At 47.5% G+C, this 23,649-nt stretch overlaps 1 protein-coding gene across 1 annotated transcript; it reads right to left on the bottom strand.

Annotated features, from left to right (window-relative positions):
* Window positions 1-2,293: 2,293 nt before the first annotated feature.
* On the bottom strand, window positions 2,294-23,220 carry NR2E1 (nuclear receptor subfamily 2 group E member 1; the record flags this gene model as incomplete). Its single annotated transcript, XM_080938388.1, has 9 exons — window positions 2,294-2,456; window positions 8,327-8,432; window positions 8,643-8,792; window positions 9,178-9,274; window positions 12,029-12,175; window positions 13,468-13,703; window positions 15,036-15,123; window positions 18,543-18,688; window positions 23,196-23,220. The coding sequence occupies 9 exons, from the start codon at window positions 23,218-23,220 to the stop codon at window positions 2,294-2,296; spliced, it is 1,158 nt and encodes a 385-aa protein (XP_080794514.1).
* Window positions 23,221-23,649: the final 429 nt, after the last annotated feature.

Genomic DNA, 23,649 nt, shown 5'->3' with positions numbered 1-23,649 from the left:
CTAAATGTGGATAAACAGGCCTGGACCCCTCGGCCACCATTATCAGTTCTAGCCTTTGATCCTTTCATGTTTGTTAATTAATAACTAAAACATGACCCAGGAAGGTCTTCTTGTTGCCTCTGACCAATCTTAGTGTTTCCCAGATCCGACCTCTGTCTACAATGAATGTAGGCATTTATACCACTCACAATTGCATTAAATGTTCACGGTAACATTCAAATGCTTACAAAGAGTATCTGGTCTGTAGGATGCAAAACTATATAAATGGTACCAGGTCATGTACATCCTATACAATTCATTTTCCCTCCTCCATACGTCTGATTTACCTTCCCTGAAACAAGACCTAGTCTCTCCCTATCTGCAGACACAGAATGTCCATTTTCTGTTGATGGGTGTGTAAGCTGTGAAGGACAGTCAAAGGGATGTCACTGCATACGTAGTTGGGTACCTTTTACTCATGTGTGGTCCCGAGTCTAGAACCCAGAACCATGTGCACAACAGATGAACCTTCTAGCACTGTCTACTTGAGCAGTCAGCAGACAAGGTGTGGGTGGCTGAACCGTGCATCTGCAAGCCCAGTTCAGCTGAGAACACAGGCAAACCAGCTCTTGGTCTGCCACCCCCAGTCCACAGTGTTCCCTTAGCACTCCTGGGGACAGCTCATGGCCTTTCTGTGGGTGGCTCCCTCCCCATGTCACTCATTAGTGTGGTGACTGGTCAGGACTGGTAAGGCTGGAAGCCCAGTGAGACAAAGACGGTTCAGTTCGTCAGCAATTTTCCTAACAGATGCAATTACCTCTGAGAGCCATCGAGAACGGGATCTTATATTTTATTTCTCTATTCACCACTTTACGAACTGAGATTCGCTGCAGAAAAAAAAAGTTTCTTTGTAGCTCAGTTCTTTCTGCTCTGTGCTGGAGGGCTCGGAGCTTTGGTTTTTACACCAGCTGGGGATGCCACCACCTTGTAGCTGATGGGGATGAATAAGCCCAGGGAGGTGGAAAAGAAATCGAGCAGTGTTTACTTAAATTCAATATATTTTTATTCTTTGTAAATACAGTGAGTACAACTTTTAACTTCACAAATCAGTCAATTCACTTTGTACAAGAGAAGGTCTGACTCATCCTACGCTAGTCCATCCAAGTGCTGAAGGCCCTCTCAGTGCTAGTACCTAATAAATCAAAACGTGAGAAGCACAGCAGCTATTTAAAACTGTTTGTTTCTATAAGTATAGATTCATACCCAAGGAGCAGCTTAAGAGTGTAGGATGGTATGGGTGTGTGTGTGTGTGTGTGTGTGTGTGTGTGTGTGTGCATTTCAAGCTGTATTAGAAATCAGAATTTTCTGAAAGGCATCCAAGAGTCTCAGGCTATTAGCAATGGAATGTTCAGGAATTCATTTAGCACGCATCTCCTTGAAGTTCCTTCTGGCTTGTGTCCCTGTTCACTGTCTGGTGTGACTTGCTGACCCTATGGCCTTTGGCTTCAGCACTTTGATGATGGGACAGCGACCGCCTCACCCAGTCACCTGGCTCCACTTCATTTGGTTTTGCTGTTTGGACCTATCCTCCCAGGACTGAGGTTCTCCATGCTGTTCACCCCGAAGTCTTGTGAGAAGTGCCTCTGTTGTCAGTTCCTTTGACGAGGTTGCCTGGCCTATGAGAAAAGAAAAGAAAGGAAAAGAAAAGAAGAGAAAAGCAAACCAGAAAGGAGGTGGGGTGGGCGAGGGAAAGGAAATCACACAGCATAAGCTACGGTTCGCTCACTCGCTTGGTTCTGAAGGCCACTTAATGAAGTATTATGATAGAAGGAAAACATTTGATAATACCTTTGATTTAAAACCTAAGCATTATTTTTTTTCAGTAAATGTTCCAACCCAACAGAGTCCTGAAGGCCGCAGTTTATGGCGATGTTACACACAAAGCTACTCTTGATCAACTGACTTTCTGAGCTACAAAGGAGAAGAAGGCATGGCTTGTCTTTCAGCTTTGAACGATTCAGCTGGCTCTTCCAGGTCAGAGGCAGAACATCGCCTGGCTCGGCCTGTGTTGGTGACCCCAGTTCACCTCACCCAGGGCACGGCAACAGTAATGGCCACCTGGCCTTTCCAGCTGTCCCATTTCAGGGGAGCGGCAGGTCATAGCTGTTGTTTTGTGTCCACTGGCGGTTTTTTTTCCTGACGGCCACTCCCTCCCAGGTTTCTCCTTCCAGAAAGTCTTATTATTTGAGGCTCATCCTGCACGGCAGAGGTCCATCTGATACTGCCCCGTCTTGGAAAGTGGGTGCTAGAGACCTTAGATGTCACTGGATTTATACATATCTGAAAGCAGTCTCGTAATCGGTACATTGCCGATGGTTTTTTTGAAAAACACTTCTTCTATGGTGGATGGGCTAATTGACCGTAAAGCTGGTAAAAGCAACAGGAGTTTCCCGAATCGGCAGGGTTGGGTGGGGTATCTGCAACAGGAGAAACCAGGAGAGCAAAGTCAGGGCCCCATACAAGCAGCCACTCACATCTTACACTTGAGCACACACCCTCCCCCTGGGGACTTTCTGACTTGGGCCTCTTCAAAAACATATTGTCCCAACAGTAGACTACTGGAATCTTCCAAAACAGGAAGAACACTGCCCAAATCACATACTCACCCGTCCATCCATTATCCATCCATCCATCATCCATCTATCCATCATCCATTCATCCATCATCCATCCATCATCCATCCATCCATCCATCATCCATCCATCCATCATCCATCCATCATCCATCCATCCATCATCCATCCATCATCCATCCATCCATCATCCATCATCCATTCATCCATCATCCATCCATCCATCATCCATCCATCCATCCATCCATCATCCATCCATCCATCATCCATCCATCCATCCATCCATCCATCATCCATCCATCATCCATCCATCATCCATCCATCATCTATTCATCCATCATCCATCCATCCATCATCCATCCATCATCTATTCATCCATCATCCATCCATCCATCCATCCATCCACCCATCATCCATCCATCATCCATCCATCCATCATCCATCCATCCATCATCCATCCATCCATCATCCATCCATCATCCATCCATCCATCCATCATCCATCCATCTATCACCCATCCATCATCCATCCATCCATCATCCATCCATCCATCATCCATCCATCCATCATCCATCCATCCATCATCCATCCATCATCTATTCATCCATCATCCATCCATCCATCATCCATCCATCTATCACCCATCCATCATCCATCCATCCATCATCCATCATCCATCCATCATCCATCCATCCATCATCCATCCATCCAGGTTTGCAAAGGGAGCACATTTTCATTTCTAGAAAAATCAGCTTTAAGACACCGGATGCTTATTTTAAGCTAAATAATAAATGTAATGCTATCACTGTAGGGAATGACCATAGGGTTGATTATGAAGTTGGCAGTGGAATTCATATTTTTAAATTCTCAACACTCTTGAACAGACGATTTCTCTCAAATAAAATGGCTTCTTTTTCTAAGCAATTCTCCAAATTATCATTCAGGCATTATACTTTGTCACTCTCAGGAATAATTCCACCCTTATTACACTGCAAATTAAAGACTAAGTTCTGTTGGGTGGCACTGCCACCCAACTTTCATGTCAACGAAATTGGCATATAATTAAAGATGTGAAAAATTGCTTAACAATGTCCTTACTTGATGTCCAACACACATTTGCACTCAGATGTGCACATTCAATTTCCCGCTGTCTTTAGATGCTTGTGCCCCACCTCTCCAGCCAATGGTTTGGAGCCAGACATCAATACCTTCTGCAGAAAAGCATCCCTCCACTGAGAAAAATCTACCTAAAACTGAGCTCTTGAGACACTGTGTGACTGAGGCACATTCCACCTCAGCCACAGGTGCCAGAAACTGAGGTATCAAATTTCTTCTTTTTAAAGATTTCTTTATTATATATAAGTACACTGTAGTTGTCTTCAGACACACCAGAAGAAGGCATCAGATCTCATTACAGATGGTTGTGAGCCACCATGTGGGTGCTGGGAATTGAACTCAGATCGTCTGGAAGAGCAGTCAGTGCTCTGAACTACTGAGCCATCTCTCCAACCCGAGATACCAAATTTCTTCACAGGACCTTGCTAACTGTGTTTAACTGCCCAATAGCCCCACTCTACAGAGAGAGTCTAGGAGAACAACTTCCATGTTCACCTCTTAGCTCTGGACAAAGAACAATTATGTTCAAGCAGACACAAAGCGTATAAATCACTCTGACCCCTGTTTGGATCTCATAGAACCAAGTTTTATAGGAACTCTGGACAGGGCACCAGAGCATAGTTAATACATTTGTCTAGAGTTTAAAAAATGTTAGATATGGTGGCTCATCCCTGTAATCCTAGGACCTGGGAAATGGACACAGAACAGTTGCTATGAGTTTAAAACTAGCCTGGGCTACACAGTGAATCCAGGTCTGTCTGGCTTATAGAATGAGACCCTTGATCAGACAATAACCAAAAAAAAAAAAAAAAAAAAAAAAAAAAACAACAAAGAGCTCAACCAAACAAAAATACCAAACAATAACATTAACAAACAGAAAAGCAAAACACCTTTTTTTTCGCCTTTTTATTCTGTTTGTTGATCAACCCACTAGGCCTTCCTTTAGTTTTGGTCACTTCTCTCCTCTGAGGTTCTGTTACTCTCTCCAGAATCGGGCAGAGAGAGCTCTGCAAAGCTGCAGTTGCAGGGATGCCCAGACAGTCTCTACTACGTTGGTGACATCTGCCCAACATCCTAACTTCCCCACTAAGAAGCTGCTGTAGAAAACATGTTCTGGAAAGAATGGATTTGGGAGAATCCAGAAACCACAGACACCCAACTGCCTTGTGCACACACTGGGGTAAACCCAGAGCCTTGTGTGTGCACAGCAATCAAGTACTCTGTCACTGAGCCACACCCAAGCCAAGTGTTAACTCCTGGTTGTATGCAAGTGGATTAGCCACTCAGCCCTTCCACCTTTATTCTCTAGTTGGGAAAGAACTGGTCCCTTAGTCAATAAGAATGGATTATTACACATGCAGTAGAGTACCACCTAGAAACAAAAACAGTTTGTGTCAGTGTGTCTAGTTGCTCAAGATCATTTTATCGTGGATTCAAGGGCCATTCCACAAGATGGACTCATGCCTGGTACTGTAAACTGGGCTTAGAACATAAGGTAAGGTCATACAACTTAGAGGAGCGCCTCCTATTATGGCATTGATTAATGGAGACTAGCAAACTGCTCTCTTAATTTTTATCTGTTTACCCATAGTTTACCCACCACTCACCAGGGAGTTGCTTTTTCCAGTAGATCAGTAGATGGTGCTTAATACAGAGACCCACACAACTGGTCAAACTCTAGAGAAAAAAAGGCTGGGGCGGGGGGGGGGCGGCTGGATGGGTCAGTGGTTAAGAGCACTGGCTGCTCCTCCAGAAAATCCAGGCTCAATTTGCAGCACCCACATGGCAGCTTACACCTGTCTATAACTCCAGTTCTGGGGGACCTGACTTCACACAGGCATACATTCAGGCAAAATGCCAATGCACATAAAATAAAAATAAATTTTAAAAAATCTTTAAAAAGAAGAGACTGTGGGGGCATCCAACCATAAACAGGACATCTGTATGACATCCCCTCCCCCAGGCTCATCTTAGAAGTGGGGGTAGAATGAAGATGCCAGCGGCTGCAGAAGACTGCTTTAAAACAGGTCTGCAAACACGTGGGCCTGCTGATCGAATGAACTCACTCACAGAGGCTGGGGGTGTACGCACAAGACCTGCATAAGATCAAGCCAGTCAAAATTCCAGCCCGAACGGGGGAAGTCTCGCTCTTGGGCACTGATGAGGGCTGAGAGGGAACATCACTTTCCTGCAGGGATGCCATCCTAGGTAGGCTGCCTTTGCTTCAGGGGATGTCCCCAGGACATGCAGGCAGCACAGAGTGGACCCAATGGTTTTAAAAAAAAAAACAAGGTATGTGAAGTTAGGAGGGAAATGTGGGGTTTGATCTATGAGGAGTTGTGGTGCATTTGAAATTCTCAAAGAACAAAGACGTATTGCTAATATAACAACTTAAATTAAAATTAATTAAATTTAGTTAATTTAATTAATGTAATGACTTCATCCATTAGCATGAATAATTAGAAGTTTCTCCCCCCCCATTCTAAATGTTTTTGTGCCTCTTCAGTTTTTTTTGTTTTTTTTAAGATTTTATTTACTTGTTTGTTTATTTATTATGTCATGTATATGAGTACACTGTTGCTGTCTTCAGACACACCAGAAAAGGATGCCAGATCTCCTTATAGCTAGTTTTGAGCCATTATATGGTTGCTTGGAATTGAACTCAGAACCTCTGGAAGGGCAGTCAGTGCTCAAACCACTGAGCCATCTCTCCAGCTGGTCTTCAGTTCTTAAATGGCTTTGTGACATGCTAGTTCCTAGCCAGCTCCGTATGTTGTTCTAGATAAGTAGAGGAATCAAGTACTTCTCAGTTCGAATTCAGTGTGTCTTTCCAGACAGGGACACATCTTTTTTTTTTTTATTTGAAATAACTAAGACAAAAAGAAATTTTGTCACATCTGACCCGTAGACATTGTTACAATTGCAGCTGATACCCTGAGCTAAGAATTCTATGACAAAGCAGACACCTTCCAGCCTCAGAAAACCCCCTTGTTTGGGAGTAGCATGAGAGGCAGTGTCCTCGAAATGTCTCCAAAGTAGATTATGATAACCCAGTATGGGGTTCTCCCAGGCCACCATACCAACTCTTCTGGAGTTCAGAGCTGTCTCAGAGTTCCTCAGCACTTCACACCTCTGGCACCCCCCACGCCCAGGGCTGCACCCATACTTCCTTACTGAACCCCTTCACCACGTGAAACCTCTCTCATGGATTACCTTCACTAGCCAACCTCTCTGGGTCTGCCTCATTCTTTCCCAACTAGCATTTCTCCCTCCCACTCCCCACTCTCCTGTAGGAACTGAAGGTGGTGTTTCTGTCCACTTCACACAATGCAAAGGGCAGCCTCTTGTTCCTGGTGATACTTCCTTGTGGATAGTGACCACCAAGCAATGGCTGGGCTGAACCAGTAGCTGAATTCTACGTTCTCTGCTCAATGTTCTGAATATACTCCCGGCTCCCAGAGTCAGAGGTGAGCTGCAATACACAAGTCAGAGTCGAATGGGGGGGGGGGCATGCTCTGACTGCGTACTGTTCCGTTCTGTAATCTGAATTATACACGTAAGCACTTACAACTTGCATTCTGTAGTTCGAGGTGGATTTTAAATCTCCATCTGTGGCCCTTCACTGTGGAAAAGCTCACATACATCAACTACCAAGCCGGGTGAGGATTTCCACTTTTTAAAATAAATGTAGTACAATTTTATTTCCTCAGCATTCAAGAGGTGATGTACGCCATGAGTAGTGATCCCCTAGCACTTAAGTGGATATGCTGACTTGGGACTTCTCGGAGTCCTTGGGAGAGGGAGCAGTCATGGCCTTCGCCCACACGCTTGTCTCCATTGCGGTATCCATGGCTACTGCTGAGATGACAAGCGTTAGTTATCTCTTAGCTCTGGACAATTCCAGTCCAACCTCAGATCCACTACAGTCCCAGCTTAGGAAGCTAAAGAGGTCTGTCTCATTACTCCTTTTTAAAGCTTGCCTTTTTGTGCCTCAAAGACCATACTGATGCGGGGCTGGGGAACTTCATCCACCTTCCATGTTGGAGAGATTTTACCAATAGCCTACATCATCAGTTAGAGGGCCCTGCTTAGACAGAGGAAACGCTGTGAGTGTTGGGACCCTAGATAACTCAGAGGACACCAACTCAAAACAAGCAACTAGTCATGGCCAGAGCAAAGATGGCCTTTGTAGGAAGCTCTGTGCTCCTTGAACTTGGGGTTGGCCTGGGATGAAGGAGTGTGTAGATATGAGCTATGCCTTTTCCAATCTATCAACCTAATGTTTCAGACTTCAATGCTTTATGACTCTCTCCGTGCCCAGACTCACAAGTGTGCGCATCCTTTTGGTCAGTCAGTTTGTTCAGCCAACACAGCATACCGAGTCCAGCAACGCTCTCCCCCCCACCACCACCACCTAATTCAATTTGCCCTTCTCACCCTCCCCTCTGGAGACAGGTGAGGGCATGGCTTCTAACTCAACCAAATGGCTGGCAAGAGGATAATTAGCCAGGACGTTTGAACTGGCTCCTTACTGCCTCCTGGAGCCTTCACAATGGAGGCAATTTTCTTAAGTACATGTTCCCAACAAGTAGCGGTCACCTGGTATGAATGTAGCTGTTGAGAGTCAACTGAGCCTCATCTTGGAGAGCCGCAATGGCAGCAGCATTCCGGAAGCTTCTCAGTTCAGAACCACTGTGTGTAGGAACTAGAAATGGAGACCAGGAAACTGTGAGAGACGGCACACAGGGCACAGGAAATGGATGGAGCACGCAAGTCTTCAGCCTCGGCTCCATGAAAACACCGTCACTTCTGCCCATTTTTTCCTTCTCCCCCACCCCACAGGTCAGTCTAGGACTAGGCTTTGAAGTGGCTGGATTAATGGGGTGGCAAGAGATAGGGGTGTGTGTCTGCTTACCAGCTTTGAAAGTGACAATGCATTTCAGACAGGCAAATTCAGTGGCGTCCAATCGGAGCTGTCTGAACCGAGCCACCACCTCCTGCAAAGCCTGTATTTCAGATATGATCTTGTTCAGCTTCTGGGAGTCTGTGTTGTCACTATTCATGCCTAGAATTGAAATCTGGGATAAATACTCTAATATGAAGGCATTTTCATGTTTTAATATTGATTTCTGACAAAATCCTGCATATCAGTATCTATCCAATTGTCACTCTGAGATATCTAGTTCCATGTAAACTGGCTATATTGTATGAAAGTTAATATAAAATCTTCTCTCGGATGATAACAAACACAGTAATTTGCATTTAAATAACAATGCAAGCAGTCATGAATACAACGAAACAACATTATTTGCATTTAAATATAGATTTATAAATGACAGGTATACTCTATTGTTCAGGGAATTTGTTATTCTTTACATGTTGTTCTTTTTTCAGTAATGTATTTTTATGGTAATTTCTACAACAAAGTCATTAAATTGTGCAATTCTTACCAGATACAGCCAGTAGAGTGTTAGCATCAACCGGAATGGCCCATTGTGCTATTCCCAGAACAAACAGTTCTCTCCACGCGTCTTCCAAAAGCATCAGCTGTCATACAATAGATGTATAATATAATATAGCGTGTAATTTATAAATTTATAAACAATTTCCATATGTAAATTTCTGTTAAAGCTTTTTAAATGCCTGTTCTGGTACATTTTTTCCCCCTCAAATAATCTATTCCCCGCTTATCTGCCACATTCTGCTTTCTGAAGTGGTCCTTAAAGACACACACATGCACTTTAGAGTCAGCCTATCCAGTTAGCCAAAGTTCACTGCCCTCTCTTGGCCTTGCGGCTACCTGCTGGCCACCTAGAAACAGACTAGAGACCTAGGCTTCTCCATCAAAGGCCAGCAGCCGAGCAGGCAGATTGCTCTGCTATAAAACACTGAAGATTCTGACTCAGTTCCTAGGTCAGGGTTCCCATCTTCCTGGAGAGTTGGGGGGGGGGGGAGAGGGAGAGGGAGAATTCACTAATTCCCAAGAGGCAGGAGGGAAAATCAGGGAGTAATTATGTTAATCGGGGTTTTGCTGAGTTTACCTCGTCTCTCAGCCTGATTTTTCTGAGACTCATAAGTGGACAGCATCAAGGTGCCTGACATATTCATTCTAATAAAATGTGCTGCTGAATATTTAAAATGAAAATCTGGCTCCTTTTCCAAATGAATACACTGAATTCCACTTCACTGTCGTTTGCTTAGCATTGAAGGGTTTATGGCAAAAGGCTAAGTGGCAGACAGAAATCGAATTTTATTAGGATTAGAGTCTAAAAATTCTTGTTTTCAGAAAAAACCCAGCCAATTTATACATATGAGTGTGTGTGTGCACATACACACACACTTACACTTACACTTGGAGAGAAGCAATACATGTAACCAGTAAATCTTGTCAAAGACAGGACTGACAAGCTTGAAAACAATTCTCCATGTTTAGAAATCAAGAAAACTAGCCAAATGCTGGATGATTTATATAAAATAATTTATTTAATTCTGAAAGCTAAGACGCATGACCTGTAATTAAATTCACAATTAGACCAAGATGCTTAATTTTTAAAATGCTTTTAAAATTTTCCTATTGCATCTAATACAGAAAATATTTTTTAAATTATGGGCAAACAAGAACTGTAGTCATATCTCTTTCTAAGCAATCACATGTGTTTGGCACATCTTTTTCAAGAAGGATGTGCTTACGATTAGGTATGAAAAGAGCTAAACCCTCTGCTTTAAGGGTACATGAATAACCCTGAGTACTCACTCCCTGAGCAGGTACAAAGTCCAGACTTGACAAAAAAACAAAAAAAAAAAACAGCAAAAAAAAAAAAAAAAAGCTATTAAATCTTAAAGGGGAAAGGATTGTCACTAATTTCCATGACTGCCTTCAAGAGGCAGTAATTGTGGTTACCCTGATTCTTTCTTCCTCTTTCAAAAATAAATAATTTATTTTTACTTTATGTGCACTGGTGTTTTGTCCACATGCATGTCTGTGTGAGCGTGTCAGATCCCCGGAACTGGCCTTACGGACACCTGTGAGCTGCCATGTGGGTGCTGGGAATTGAATTCAGGTTCGATGGGAGGCAGAAGCAGGTGGATCCCTATGAGCTAGAGGCCAGCCTGGTCTACATAGAGAGTTCCAGGACAGCCAGGCTTACAGAGAGAAAGCCTGTCTCAAAACAACATAATAACAAAGAAAGAAAAACAAAGAAACATAATTATGTCATAATTGCATTTTAAATATTTTTTATATTCCCAACAACAAAATGTGTGGAATTTAATAAAATGCAAGGTTTTCTTGTACATAATTTTCTTACTTCTAAACATCATTTATAACTAAAGAATTATGTATTTCTAAAACCTCAAAAAGCAGTGAAAGAATCAAGAAAGAAAGCAGGGTGTGTGTGTGTGTGTGTGTGTGTGTGTGTGTGTGTGTGAGAGAGAGAGAGAGAGAGAGAGAGAGACCTAGCATTATCTCACACAGGAGGCCCTGGGTCTGATCTCAAGCCAGACAAACAAGAACAAACCAGACAAGACACTAGTCAGTGAGTTCATGGCACCTCTTGGCTCTGTACAGTGATAAATCAGTAGCCAAAACTGTACACATCACAGAGGAAATTCAACAGCTGAAGATACAAACTCTCACCAGGGAATAAGTACTCTTGCCCCTTCTATTCCTCTCAGCCTGGGTGTTTGTAAGAAACCACCATTTTATCAATGGTTTGCTGCAAACTCAAAGTTCTCCTGCCTCGGCCTCCTCAGTGAGGCTGAGTGGAGGTTAGAGTTGTGCCTGTCACTGGTGTTAGAGAACACTAAGATTTTAAATTTGATGTTTCAGTTAAACTTTAAAAAAGGCAACGTGTGCTTCTGTATGTGTTTTACCTAGAGCACATCCAGATGCCCTGAAATAATGTAATCACATTTTCTTTCTTTCTTTCTTTCTTTCTTTTTTTTTTTTCAAGACAAGAGTTTCTCTGTGTAACTCTGGCTATCCTGGAACTTGCTCTGTAGACCAGGCTGGCCTTGAATTCAGAGTGATCCACCTGCCTCTGCTTTCCAAGTGCTGGAATTGAAAGTGTTTGCCACCACTACTGGGTCATAAGTTACAATTCTAACTATTTTCCTCATAGATATTTTGAACCTCTAGAATGATATTAGTGAAGATAAACGGCTTCTTCATTGTTCAGAATGCACGCTTGCTTCGCTGGTGTATGCAGGTGACAGCCAAAGCTGGTGTGTGCCAGTGATATCCAGCCTACAAGCTTGAGCACCCTTGCTACCTTCCCGCCCCTCAGAACCCTGTGGTTGTACCTGATCTTGCAAAGACAAAGTGGAAAAGGCTGGCACACTCTTTGCCCACTTGATGCTCATGAAGAGAAGCCTGGCAGCTGATTCACACACGGACTCGGTCGCCACTTCGTAGAGATACATTGGGGTCCCGTTCACTTCATGGGGATACTGAGAGGAAGAGGAAGGACATATGCTGCAAGTGAGGAAACCCAGGCTTTGCAAAACCAGCTGACATGTCAGTGCCCTGGTTAAACAGAGGCTGGGCTGCTCTGGTTAAAGGTTCAGTTGCCTTCAAACATGTCTATCTACAGAATTTGGGAAATGTTGTCTACTGGGGGATGTTTGCTTTCTTTGGGGGCTTCTTCTGTCTTCCGAAGAGGTGTCTGGTTATATGTCCCCTGCAGCAAAATTTTCTTGGGCTGAGCCCAATTCCAGGCTTGGCTCCCAATTTAGACAAGAACTGCTTGCATTTGTGTAAATAAAAATAGATGAGAAAAAAGTATAAATTAATAAGCATCCCAAACACAAATATGCATATGAGTATTTTTAGAAAGGATTAGTATATTATGGAAATATTTCAATTAGACATCTTAATCATTCACAGAGCATCCCCATTCATAACTGACAACATATTCATAACACTACTTTCCAGAGCTTATTATACACATCAAGGGTAAGAAAGCAATATTAAATATTGTGCGTGTGTATGTGCCCAGGTGTTTGGCTTCCCTGCAGTGTGAGGCTGCAGCTGGCCTCCTCTGGGGGGAAGTCCTGGGTTCTTCCCTTTCAGTGAGGGCCTTGGGAGAGGAATCGACTCCAGGCTTGAAGTACAGTCCCTAGGTGGCAGCCTTCCCAGGTATGGCCGGCTGTGTGACCCTGCTGGTAGGACCAATCCTGGGAAGTTGTTTATTGTGCATAAGGACAGAACAAAAAAAAATACAGTCTTTCAACCAGTGATTTCTATATTTTTCTCTCTTGCGTTGAAATTGTTCAAGATAATAGATCCCGGGGCATCCCAGGTGGGGACAACTTTTGTTCTAGTCAGTTCTGGCCTCTGGGAGTACCTGAGGCTGCACTCTGGGAGCACCTGAGGCTGCACTCTGGGAGCACCTGAGGCTGCACTCTGGGAGCACCTGAGGCTGCACTCTGGGAACACCTGAGGCTGCACTCTGGGATGAGACAGCTCCACACACCAATCGATTTAGTGTTCCTTAAAGATGCAGGTTTCTGGTCTCCACCCCCCATCCTCGTGAGTGTGTATATGTAGCTGCCCGGAGGGTGGTCTACTGAGCGTTAAACACCAGCATCTGTGGCTCAACTGGAGGAGTAGGAGAGTCAGAGTGGAGCATCTGGGAATCCCTCCATCTTTCCCAGACCGCGCCTCAGCTCAGAACCGAGGGTGGCTAACCGCCCTCCCTTTGCTTAAAAGGGGTCTCTTTGGACCCAGCAAAGTCACTAACCTTGGGCGTGGGCTGAGCCAAGCTCACGAGAGTCTGTCTTTCCGGGGTGGCAGACACTGCGGCCAACTCCAGGCCGTGCGGCTCCAGCTGTGTGACCGCTGTGAAGAAGGCGGGGGCTGGCAGCGCTGCGGAGGGGAAGTGCGCAGCGGCCCCGTTGTCCTCCTTGTGCCCACGGAAGTAGAGGGCCACCTGTTTGCGGATGGTGGACGTCCGAGGCCCCCGCTCGTGCTGCACGGCTACAGAGACAGATAGATGGACACAGGCCTGGGATTACAGGATGACACTTGGATGCAGCGGGGTCCTTCATCACTATGGTTACCATGGGGGCAGAGGCGAAGGAGAGAGAGGACGTGTGTTGCGGGTCATTTGGGCATGTTTGCCCGGTACGGGTGGGAAGCAGAGATCTCAGCTGGACAAGAGTGGGGGGACATGTTCAGCGGTCTCCCCACCCAGAGATCTCAGGGGAACCAAAGTCCCTCGGGTCTCCGAAATAAGAAGGTGCCCTCGCTCCCACTAACAAGAAAGAGGATCCTATGCAACCAGGGCCGCAGAGATGGACTCCCGTCCCCTCCAGGTCTCCCTCACAAGTAGCTTTAGCCTCCAGGGCCCCAAAAGCAAAGGACTTGAGCCCAAGGAACGCTGGGGGATAGGGAACGTGCTGAGGAAGGCCTGGGAGACGTGACAATTACCATCAACAGTTTAAACAAACAAATTAATTCAGGGCAATCTTCCACCCGCAGAGCATGACAACTTGTCAATACACAAGTTCAACAGGTTGGACGCTCCCTCCTGCTTCCTGAGCAGCCGGAGAGAGGGTACTCCAGACTGGCGGCCCCACCGCATGGCTCACTACACCACGCCCCCAGCCAGGCTCTCCTCCACCTTCTCCCTGGCGGGGGGTGGGGGGGGGTGGGGGGGTGGGGTGTGGGGGGTGTCCTTGCAAAGTCCAGACCTGAGGAGGACCAGGAAATGCAGCTTGGAGCTTTATCCTAAATTTATTTAAGACCCTAGTCTGGCTTAAATCTGGGCCTCAGGAAGCGGGTTGTGTGAGACACCCGTGTGTGTCATCCCTGCTCTCTCTTCTGGCCTACCAAGAAAAAGCTCTTGAAAAGCTTAGGGCGAACTCAGTGGCTATACTGAATTTGCCAAGGAGGACCTGAAATCTCGCGTTTCCCTCTCTGTGCTTGAAGAGTTGAGCGATCAATCCTGAGATCTTAGAGAGGTTACAAAAGACTGCAAGAAGAGGTGAGAAATGGGTTAGGATCCGAAGCAGGAAATGCCCATCCAGTGTGGGATTCTTGCCAGCAAGCACTGCCTCAGTGAGTGTGGGTTTGGGGTGCAAGTGGGGTGTGGGCACGGGGCTTCCTGGAATACAGTGGGGTCAGCTGGGGACTGCTGCAGTTTCGGAGAGGCTACAGATGACAGCCTGAGACCAGTTCCCAGCATCTGGAGAGGAGAGTTCTGTTGGGGAAATGATTTACATGCATAGGAGTGCTATCTATTTTCTGTACATATAATTTACTTACTACCCAATCAAAATTAGGAGAATAAAGGCGTGTACTGATTACCGTCTTTGTTCATGTTGACTTCCAGACACTTCTTCAGTCGACACGCCCTGCATTGGTTTCTGTGAGTCTTGTCTACGGGGCATCCTCCCTGAAACAGACCGCAGGCAGTCAGAGCCGCTGGCAGGCCTAGGCGGAGACCAGAACTTCCATTCTGGGGTGTGAGGCCCAGGGTGGGGACTCTGCCAGACCCCAGACTCAGGGCGGATGTCCAGACCCAGTGAAATGGGAGAACCTTGGGCACTACCGGGTAAAGGCCTGGGACTCCTAGGGTTGGGACAAGAAGATCAGTCCTCGACCTCAGGGAGTTAGACAAAGAGAAAGTATTTTTCCTGATTTTTGAGATCTCGGGCTGAGAGGAAGCTCAAGAAGGCAACGGTAGTAGCGGAGCAGAGCCCGATGTCGTTTTTCAGGACCGAAGACAGCGACCTGGTCCTGAACTCAGCCAGAATCTCCTTTAAGCCCTGTAACCACCTTTTTCAGTCTCGCGAGTCTATTGCTGACTGCCATTCTCCGAGTGAGCCCATTGCTCTGATTGGTAAACCTCGACCACTTATTCTTCACATCTCTATGTCCGTTCCTTCTGTAGTTAAGCCATCCTTATACAAGCACAAAGCAGAGACAACCCTGAGGTACTAAGGACTCATCTCTGCCCTGGAATGTGAGGTGACAGTCAGGGTGTTTAGAAGGGCAAGACCTGAAGAGGGGGTGAAACTGAAGGGCAGAGGAAAACTCAGGAGGATGCCTGAGACAGTGCCTGGGAAGAGGGTAAGACAGAGTGAATTAACCAGCTAATGGGGGGAAACAGTTGCTGACTTACAAATATTTATGTCACAGGGATGGGCAAACAAATGTCCGTATGTAATTTTACATGTGATGTGTGGGAAGGGGGGAGTGTGTGTATATATATATATATATATATATATATATATATATATATATATATATATATATATATATATACAAAAAAGATTTATATATATATATATACACAAAAAAGATTTAGGTGACAGAGACAGGGAGATCTTGGTGAGACCAGGACAGCCAAGACTACAAAATGAAACCCTGTCTCAAACAAACAAACAAACAAACAAAAACTCTTAACTCATTAGAGTTGAGGGCTCCTCCTCCCTATTTAGTTATGTTTAGTTGTTTGGTGTTGGTTTTGAATGCAGGACCAGGACCTGTGTTCACCACTGAGCTGTGTCCCTAGATCACAGGGTTTGGAGACAAATCTTCCTGCTCTAAGGTTCAGAATGACCTGAAATTTACTGCGTATCCCAGGCTAGCCTTAAATCTGTGGGCCTCCTGCTTCTCCTTGCCACCACAGCCAGCCCAGATACTGTTTTAGTGTTTGTTTGTGTCAGGGTTATTACTGAGGGGACACGCAGGGCTATGTATATGGATATATGACATGCGTATGTTTTGAAGCCCTGGGATGAAACCCAGGGATGGGAGCACTCTCCAGGGATGGGAGCACTCTCCAGGGATGGGAGCACTCTCTAGGGATGGGAGCACTCTCTAGGGATGGGAACACTCTCCCACCAAGTAAGACGCTTAGCTTCATGTGTAAGTATTCTGTGCACATAGAAACATTTTATTTTTGCCTCATAATTTTAAATATTCATAAACACTGAAGTTGGGATGAGTATATTTCCTTCTTGAAATATCCATATGGAAAATTACACACAAGAACAATTCATCTAATTTTCTTCACCAATGAAAATACATTGGCTTGGGCTGGGGATGGAATTCACAGCATGTACTCCGGATGCATACACACTGAACCAGCCCAAAGCAAAGTGTGTTGATTTGTTTAAAGTAAAGGCAGACTTTAATTTAAATGTTCAGAGTGACTTCTAAATGCCATCAGTGCTGTTAATAAGAAGTTAAAATGGTATTTACTTAGTCTTAGAACACAAGAAGAAGAACTTGGATTTTTAATTCCTAGAAGTCACCAGAGCATCTTTGACCAGCAGTAAAACAGTCCAATGTAAAGAGTTCCAAATGCCTTGTTATTAATTGTAGTTGAATATCCCATTGGAACGATATCTTCTCCAGCATCTTGATGAATGTGTAAAGGCAAAATGTCCCAAGTGGGTTTTCAGTCCCATTAGATGTACCTAACGGTCTGGAGCCAGTGGGAAGGAAGGGGGATCTCGTCTGACGCCTTTATTCCTTTTGCTAAGGAAGGTCTGATGGGTTTGCTGTCACCCCTCTGCAATCACTGTGTGGACTGATTCAAATGTCTGAATGACCACCTCCTTGGATGCAAAACACCTCAGATTTCCCGATTCTGTTTGTTAGATACACTTATAGGAAAGTGGCCTGGCATGGTGACCCACACCTAAGGTTGAAAGAAGATGTTGAGTTTCAAGCCAGCCTAGGCTATAGACCAAGACCTTGTAACAACAACAACAATATTCTAAGTAGACATCTGGCACTCTACAGAATCTCAAACCTATGGAGCTTCTGGGATACAAGCCCATGTGTGTATATAATGTGATATTGGTAAGCTAGAACGGAACCGAGAACTCAAGAAAGCAGGTAAGAGGGTTGCAGAGGCCAAAATAATTTATCTAACCACCCATGTCTTCTTGTGTGTGCTGCCAATCAAAATCGATCAGGAATGGGTAAGAGCAAAGCTTCCCACTGGCACCTGATGACTATGTGAGTTAGTGCGTGTCCTGTACATTAACTAGTGAGTGTTTTTCATCATTTTGGTTGCCACAGGATGTCTCCTGACTAAGGTACTCTTGGGAGTCTGGGAGGAGTGAAGGCGAGGCTCCTATGTAATGGTGAGCAAGTGTGGAGCCAGGAGGCTGTCCTCTTGGGTTGGCATGAGCCTCTGACCTGGGAATGGAGTTGGAAGCTAGAGGTGGGCTCAGTGAGACAGGTCAGCCTGTGTCAGGCTGAAACTCACCAGGTTCACCCTGTAAGCAGAAAAGGAAGGAATGAGGCCAACTTGATTAGGATGCTAACCTCCCCTGAGCCTCATCTTCTAGCCAACCCTGAGTCCTCATCCTGCCTGCTTCTAGGGAAGCCCTGTATCTTCAGATCCAAAAGGACCCCAGTGCTTGGCTTTTGAGAGGCCAGCATTCACTTTGGGGGCGGGTCTTACTTAGCTAAAGGTGGTGGCCCTAACTCAGTGGTCTTAGACTGAGTTTGGCTGAGGGTGGGCAGCCTAATGTGCTGCTTGCTTCCTTGAGTTCTTCACACTGGGTGTGGGCCTTGCTCAGTGCCAAAAAGTGACCAAGGAATTAAAAAAAAAAAAAAAAAAAAAAAAAGGTGTAGAAAACCCGTGGGAGTTCTGACTCTCTCCTGTAAACTCTTGCCTGCCCTAACCTAACCTGGCCCTTCCAGAGCCAAAGGGCCACCCAAAGTTGGGGCGGAGAAGGGAAAAGGACCAACCAAGGTCACGGAATTCAGAGGCAACCTTGGCAGAAATGGGGGTTGGGGGGACGGACGCAGAGGGGAGCTATGCAGCTCAACCCCGGGGAGTAGCAGTACCTGGTTCCCAGACTTGCAGACGTAGGTCCTATTCCTTCGGATGCTCCTCTTGAAGAACCCGGAGCAGCCGTCGCAAGCGTACACCCCATAGTGTTTTCCGGAGCTGCGGTCACCACACACTTTGCAAGGGATGTCTAAAATGCGGCCTGAAAGACGGGGTGGAGGGAGGAAAAGGGTGAGAGGGAGCGCGGGGAGGAGGAGACGGAGGAGGGAAGGGGAGAGGGAAGAGAGATGCTAAGCAATCTGACCTCTGAGAGGATTAGCATCGGAGCTGCCGTAAAGCAAATAATGAAGAGATTTTATAGCCAAACTTTTTTTCCCCCGAGCAAGTGTCAGCTTCCTACAATGAGCATTATTCATGCACCGCTACATGTATTTGGGTCTCCTCTAATCGCCGAGACCCATTTTGGAATAAAAGATTACAGCAGACCCGGGCAGCAGCTCTGGCCCCCGCCGCTGCCTTTCTGCTCGGCCGAAAGTTTGGCTGCCTCCTTCCTTCTCTGCTCTAGCATTTAACAAGGAAAAAAAAAAAGTTGTTAGTGAGCGCGCAAGGAGACAAACTTGAAATGTAAAAGGGAAAAGAAGAAAAACAAACACCAGTGGAAGCGGGGTTGGCAGCTGGAAGGCAATCCGCGTTTTCTCTGAGCTGAGCCCAGCGGTTGTTATTATTAGGATTATTATTGTGATGCTAATACTCAGATTATTAATGATAATAAGGGTAGTGGTAATTGCCCAACTTTCTTTTTACCTTTGGGGGGGGGAATGCTTAGTGCTGCGAGTTTGAGAAATTATTTCTTTTAGGAAAAAAAAGTTGAGGGGGAGGGAAGTAAGCGGTCTGAGCAAGAGCAGAGATATCCAGTTGGTGGCTTTCTAGTTGGGGTAGCAAGAGATAGTCACCTCTCCCCTTCTACCACCAAGTACTCTCCGTCTCATCACTGGTCTCTTCCTTCCCCTCACCCCCTTCGTAATGGTGGCGTCTTCTCGTTTTTGTTTTTTTTTCCCCTGCTGCTGGAGGGAGTTTTTTGTTTTTTGTTTTTTTGTTTTCTTTTAATGGCTCTGTAATTTTTCTGGGATTGCTACCCACCCAGGAGAACTTAACTTGGACTCTCCAAGTCTGGAGGGCTTGGGTGTGTTAGGAAGAGGGCACTAGGAAGGGGTGCATATTTTCTCTCAGACTCGAGTCCAACAAGTGCCTGAAGCAAAGTTACAGACGAGGAAAAAATGTCCGGAAAACAATGGGAATATTTGTAAAACTGTCAACATCATCATTAAAAAATATAGTCAGTAAGAATTAACACCCGGTTTTCTCATCGCTACGGGTCAAAGGCATTCCAACCCGGGACCAGGCGATCTGGGGCCTTGTGGGAACCCCACAGTGGCTTCTGGAGCACCCAGATTGGGGGCGGGAGAGGCCGCGGAGTGAAGCTCTGAGCCAGCTAAGCGGGGAGGCTGAGGGCGCTGTCTGCAGAGGCCCGGAGGCGAGGGAAGTAGGAACTTAACTAGTGAACCCCGAGGCGCCCGAGACGGCGAGCACTCCGGGCCCAGGCCTCCTCCTCAGGTGGAGGGGGGAGTGCGGGGGACCCGGCAGGGGGAGGTCGGTAAGGACCCGGCTCAGTCGGGGTAATTACAACCCCGCCGCAGCACCTGCCTATAGAGCCACCAGTGACCCGTCAAAAAGAGTAGCATGGGAATTCGGACGGCGACAAAGGCTGGCGGGGGAGGCGTTCAGCGTTGCGGCCACCGCTTTGGCGCCCCCTCTCCCGCAGGGCAAGAGCGGAGGTTGTGCTGGGGAAGGGAGGGGCTGGAGTGAATCGAGTGTGGGTCTGGTCCTTCACCCCCTGGGGCCTGTCACTACTCCCCAAACAACTGGTGGTCTGCAGGGCCACGAGCTCTGCCGCTCAGCACTGCCTGTGGAAACAGTGAGCGCGGAGCTCAGACCTTCCAAAGTTCTCCGTCTGGTCGCTTGGGGCTCAGTGGCACCGACGTCCCAGCTGCCCTTCTCTTCCCGGCAGCACGGAGAGCGCCCACAGGGGAAGCAGTGGTGGGCCCTCTTACCCACGCTTCCCATCCAGATTGGAGCCTACGGTCACAGATTTCTGGGGAGCCCGAGAAGACTAGCTCAGGGTGGATGAGCCCTTTCTGGCTCGTCGGTCGGGATGCCCGATTGTCACCACTTGGGTTTGCTGCTCGGCCTTGTCGAAGGGCTGACTTCCCGATCCAGTCGGAGGACAGCCAGAGAGCTGGGCTGGGGCGGGGCACGGAAGGGAGGGAAGCGAAAATTCCAGGGCACAGAGGGTCGACGCCTCGGACCCCGCCACCCAGCCACGTTAAGGTGACTTGGGGTCACAGACAAGCTGGTTGACTGCGGCGTAGCTCTTCTCTTTCAGGAAGCCGAGCGAGCTCAGACGTGAGTCAAGCCCGAGTTTCCTGAGACTGGAAAACGGTTCTTAACTCCCCTCCCCAGGGGGTCCCCTCGGGGCTTTTTGTGTGTCATAATTGCTTAAAGGTATATGGCAGCTTCGATTACTGTAATTACCATCAGAGGCTGTTGAAAGAAGTTAGCCTGGGCTGCAAAGGGTGACTGACCAGGGTCTTGGTACCACCCAGGCGGGGATCCGGGTAACAAGGCTCTGTTCTCCAGCCGGGCGAGGAGGATGAAGACCTCCCTGCCCCGCAGGGTCCAGACCCGCCCCGCTGCTCTCGGAGACCCCACTGGGCCGCAGGGACGTAGAACTTCCTCTAGCCGCAGCCAGGGTCTGAAAACCAGGACGAAGCGGCGCTTTCTGCAGGGTCTTGCTCCTTCATTCTGAGAGCAACTTCTACAGAGCCATCGGGCCCTGACTGGGCTCTCGAGGCCAAACTCCCAAGGCTTGGCAAGTTAGAAAACTCAAGTTTCCCCAGAAAGTGTCTTCCCACATCATGTGCCCCCTCTGACTCCCAAATCCAGAGTCTGCCAGCGTCTGTCTAGTTCACAGTGCCGGGGTGCCGAGCTTCAAGCCGAGCTTCCCACCCATCTCTTCCCTCGCCTCTCAGACCCCACTTTTTCAAGTTCGCTGAAACCTTCGAGCTTCAAAAGGGCAAAGCTCTCTAAAAAAATCTCAGAAACACGTTTGCTGTTCCCCGGTGAACGCGCCAGGAGGCCTGCCCAGACTCTTCAACCTCGCTTTTTGCATTGGAGGGAATGGCCTCCTCTTCCTGCTTCTCTTGGGAGAGACTCTCACCCAGAAAAAAAATTTTTTCTTGTTTTCTGAGTCAGAACTATTTTCCCAAGATAAGAACAGCCAGGGCGAGGAGAGGCCAAGGTTAATGGGAACGGTGGTCCTGCCCAAAAGTCGGCTGTGTACCGGAGCAGCGGTGAAGGGTCCTTCTCTCAGCCCTAGCTCTGAACATTTTCCTTTCTTTTTCTCTTTCTCGTTTTTTTTTTGGGGGGGGGTGGTGTTCACTTTCCTCTAATTTTTAAATTCAGCACCCAATTCAAGACAAACGCACAAAATGAAACCACGAGCTACTTCTTCCCGGGGACGGAGGTGGAAGCCACAAATTGCATTCATCTTGAGACTTCATTATCAGTCCCCAGAAGTAACCAAGACTCTTCCAACTTTCAAAGACCCTGGACAATGAGGGCGAGTGAAGGGGGAGGGGGCGGGGGCGGGAAGGAACTCACAGTGAGCGCCAAAAATGTTATGGGGGGGGTGACTACATCTGTGGCTGGAGAGTTCCAGGGTGTGCGCACTAGATACAGACTCTAGAACTCACAGCCTCCGGCCCCCGTGGAAGGCGGGAACTGGAAAGCCCCCAGGACCTGGGAGCACGGAGTAGGCGCCTTCCACACCGGCTAAGGCCCATGCACTCTCGGGTTCTGCAGATTCCGTGCTCGCAAACGCACAGCTGCCCTGCACCCCTGTCTTTGGAAGTCAGCAGAGGTCAGCCGCAGCTGTGCAGTCTGTGGGAGGGGAAGCTGCGAGAAGCACCCGAAGTGAGCAGGCCTCAGACTCCTGCCGGTGCTGGGCTCCGGCTCGGAAAGTCTTTGGGATTAGGGATTTGGTCCTCTCTTTGCTATACTGGCTCACCATACTTTACATTCCCCAGTTATGACCTACGCGGATTTAGGATTAAGAAAAAATGTGACTTTTAAATGGTTTCTGCTTCCCAGTTTTGCAGGATTATTTGAAATAGCTGGAAACGGGGTGCAAAACATTCCTTTCGAAATCCGCTTTTTTTTTTTTTTTTTTTTTTTTTTGCAGAGTTGCTTTTGCGCGCCCGAGCTCCCAGTTTTTTGAGCGGCTGCGTTGTGCTGTCGCCTGGAGCTGCGGCCCAGTTCCCGCCCCCGTCTCACCCCTCCCACCCTCGGCACCTGGCAGCTAAATAGAAACCGCTCGCTGGACCGGGGGGCTGCAACGGGTCGCAACCTTCTTGACACACCACGGACACCGGGAAGAGCTAGCATCCAGAAGCAACGAAATTGCTCTCCTAGTGGCACGAAACGCTCCAACGCAACCGCCTGAGAGAGCTAGGCCAGCGGACACACAAGCCAGAGAGAGTCCCACTCTGGGGCTCAAATTCAGAGCTCTCAGAAGGACCACCCTTGGCCTCCCAGCAATGCCCTCCCCAGGCCACGCGCCGGGACCCCGCGGCCGCCCGAGAGGTACCCACTTGTTGATCCGGCGGGCTTGCTCATGCTGGCGGTCCCGGGGCGCAGCGGTTGGTGGGCACCGGCGGATTCCCGGCCCACGGCGCCCACGTCGCCGCCGGGCGCCGCCGCTCTCCAGCCGCCCTCCAGCCTGCAGGGCTCCGGGGCGGGACAGACAGGTGGCTTATTGGCTGCGCGCTGCCCTGCTCTCCCGGGCGCTCAGAATCCGTTCCACGGTGGAAATGTAAGCATCCTCAAGTTTCTTTCCCGGCTCTAGCAAAACTGCAGCTGCTGGGGATGCGGCTTGATTGATAGGGACACAGTCTTGAGCAGACAGACGGAGAGCTGGACAGGCAGACCGAAGAGGGGGGACAGCGCGAGGGGGATCTAGAAGGACAGAGATGGAGACACGGAAACGGTCTTCCTACGGAGCAAAGAGGGCGAAATTTCCCTCTTTGCCCATGCCTGTGACTGTTG

Source organism: Micromys minutus (genome assembly GCF_963924665.1).
Source record: "Micromys minutus genome assembly, chromosome: 25".
In the NCBI taxonomy this organism is placed as follows: Eukaryota; Metazoa; Chordata; class Mammalia; order Rodentia; family Muridae; genus Micromys; species Micromys minutus.
Note: the sequence above shows the minus strand (reverse complement) of the source record. Positions and strands in the feature narration are given on the sequence as shown.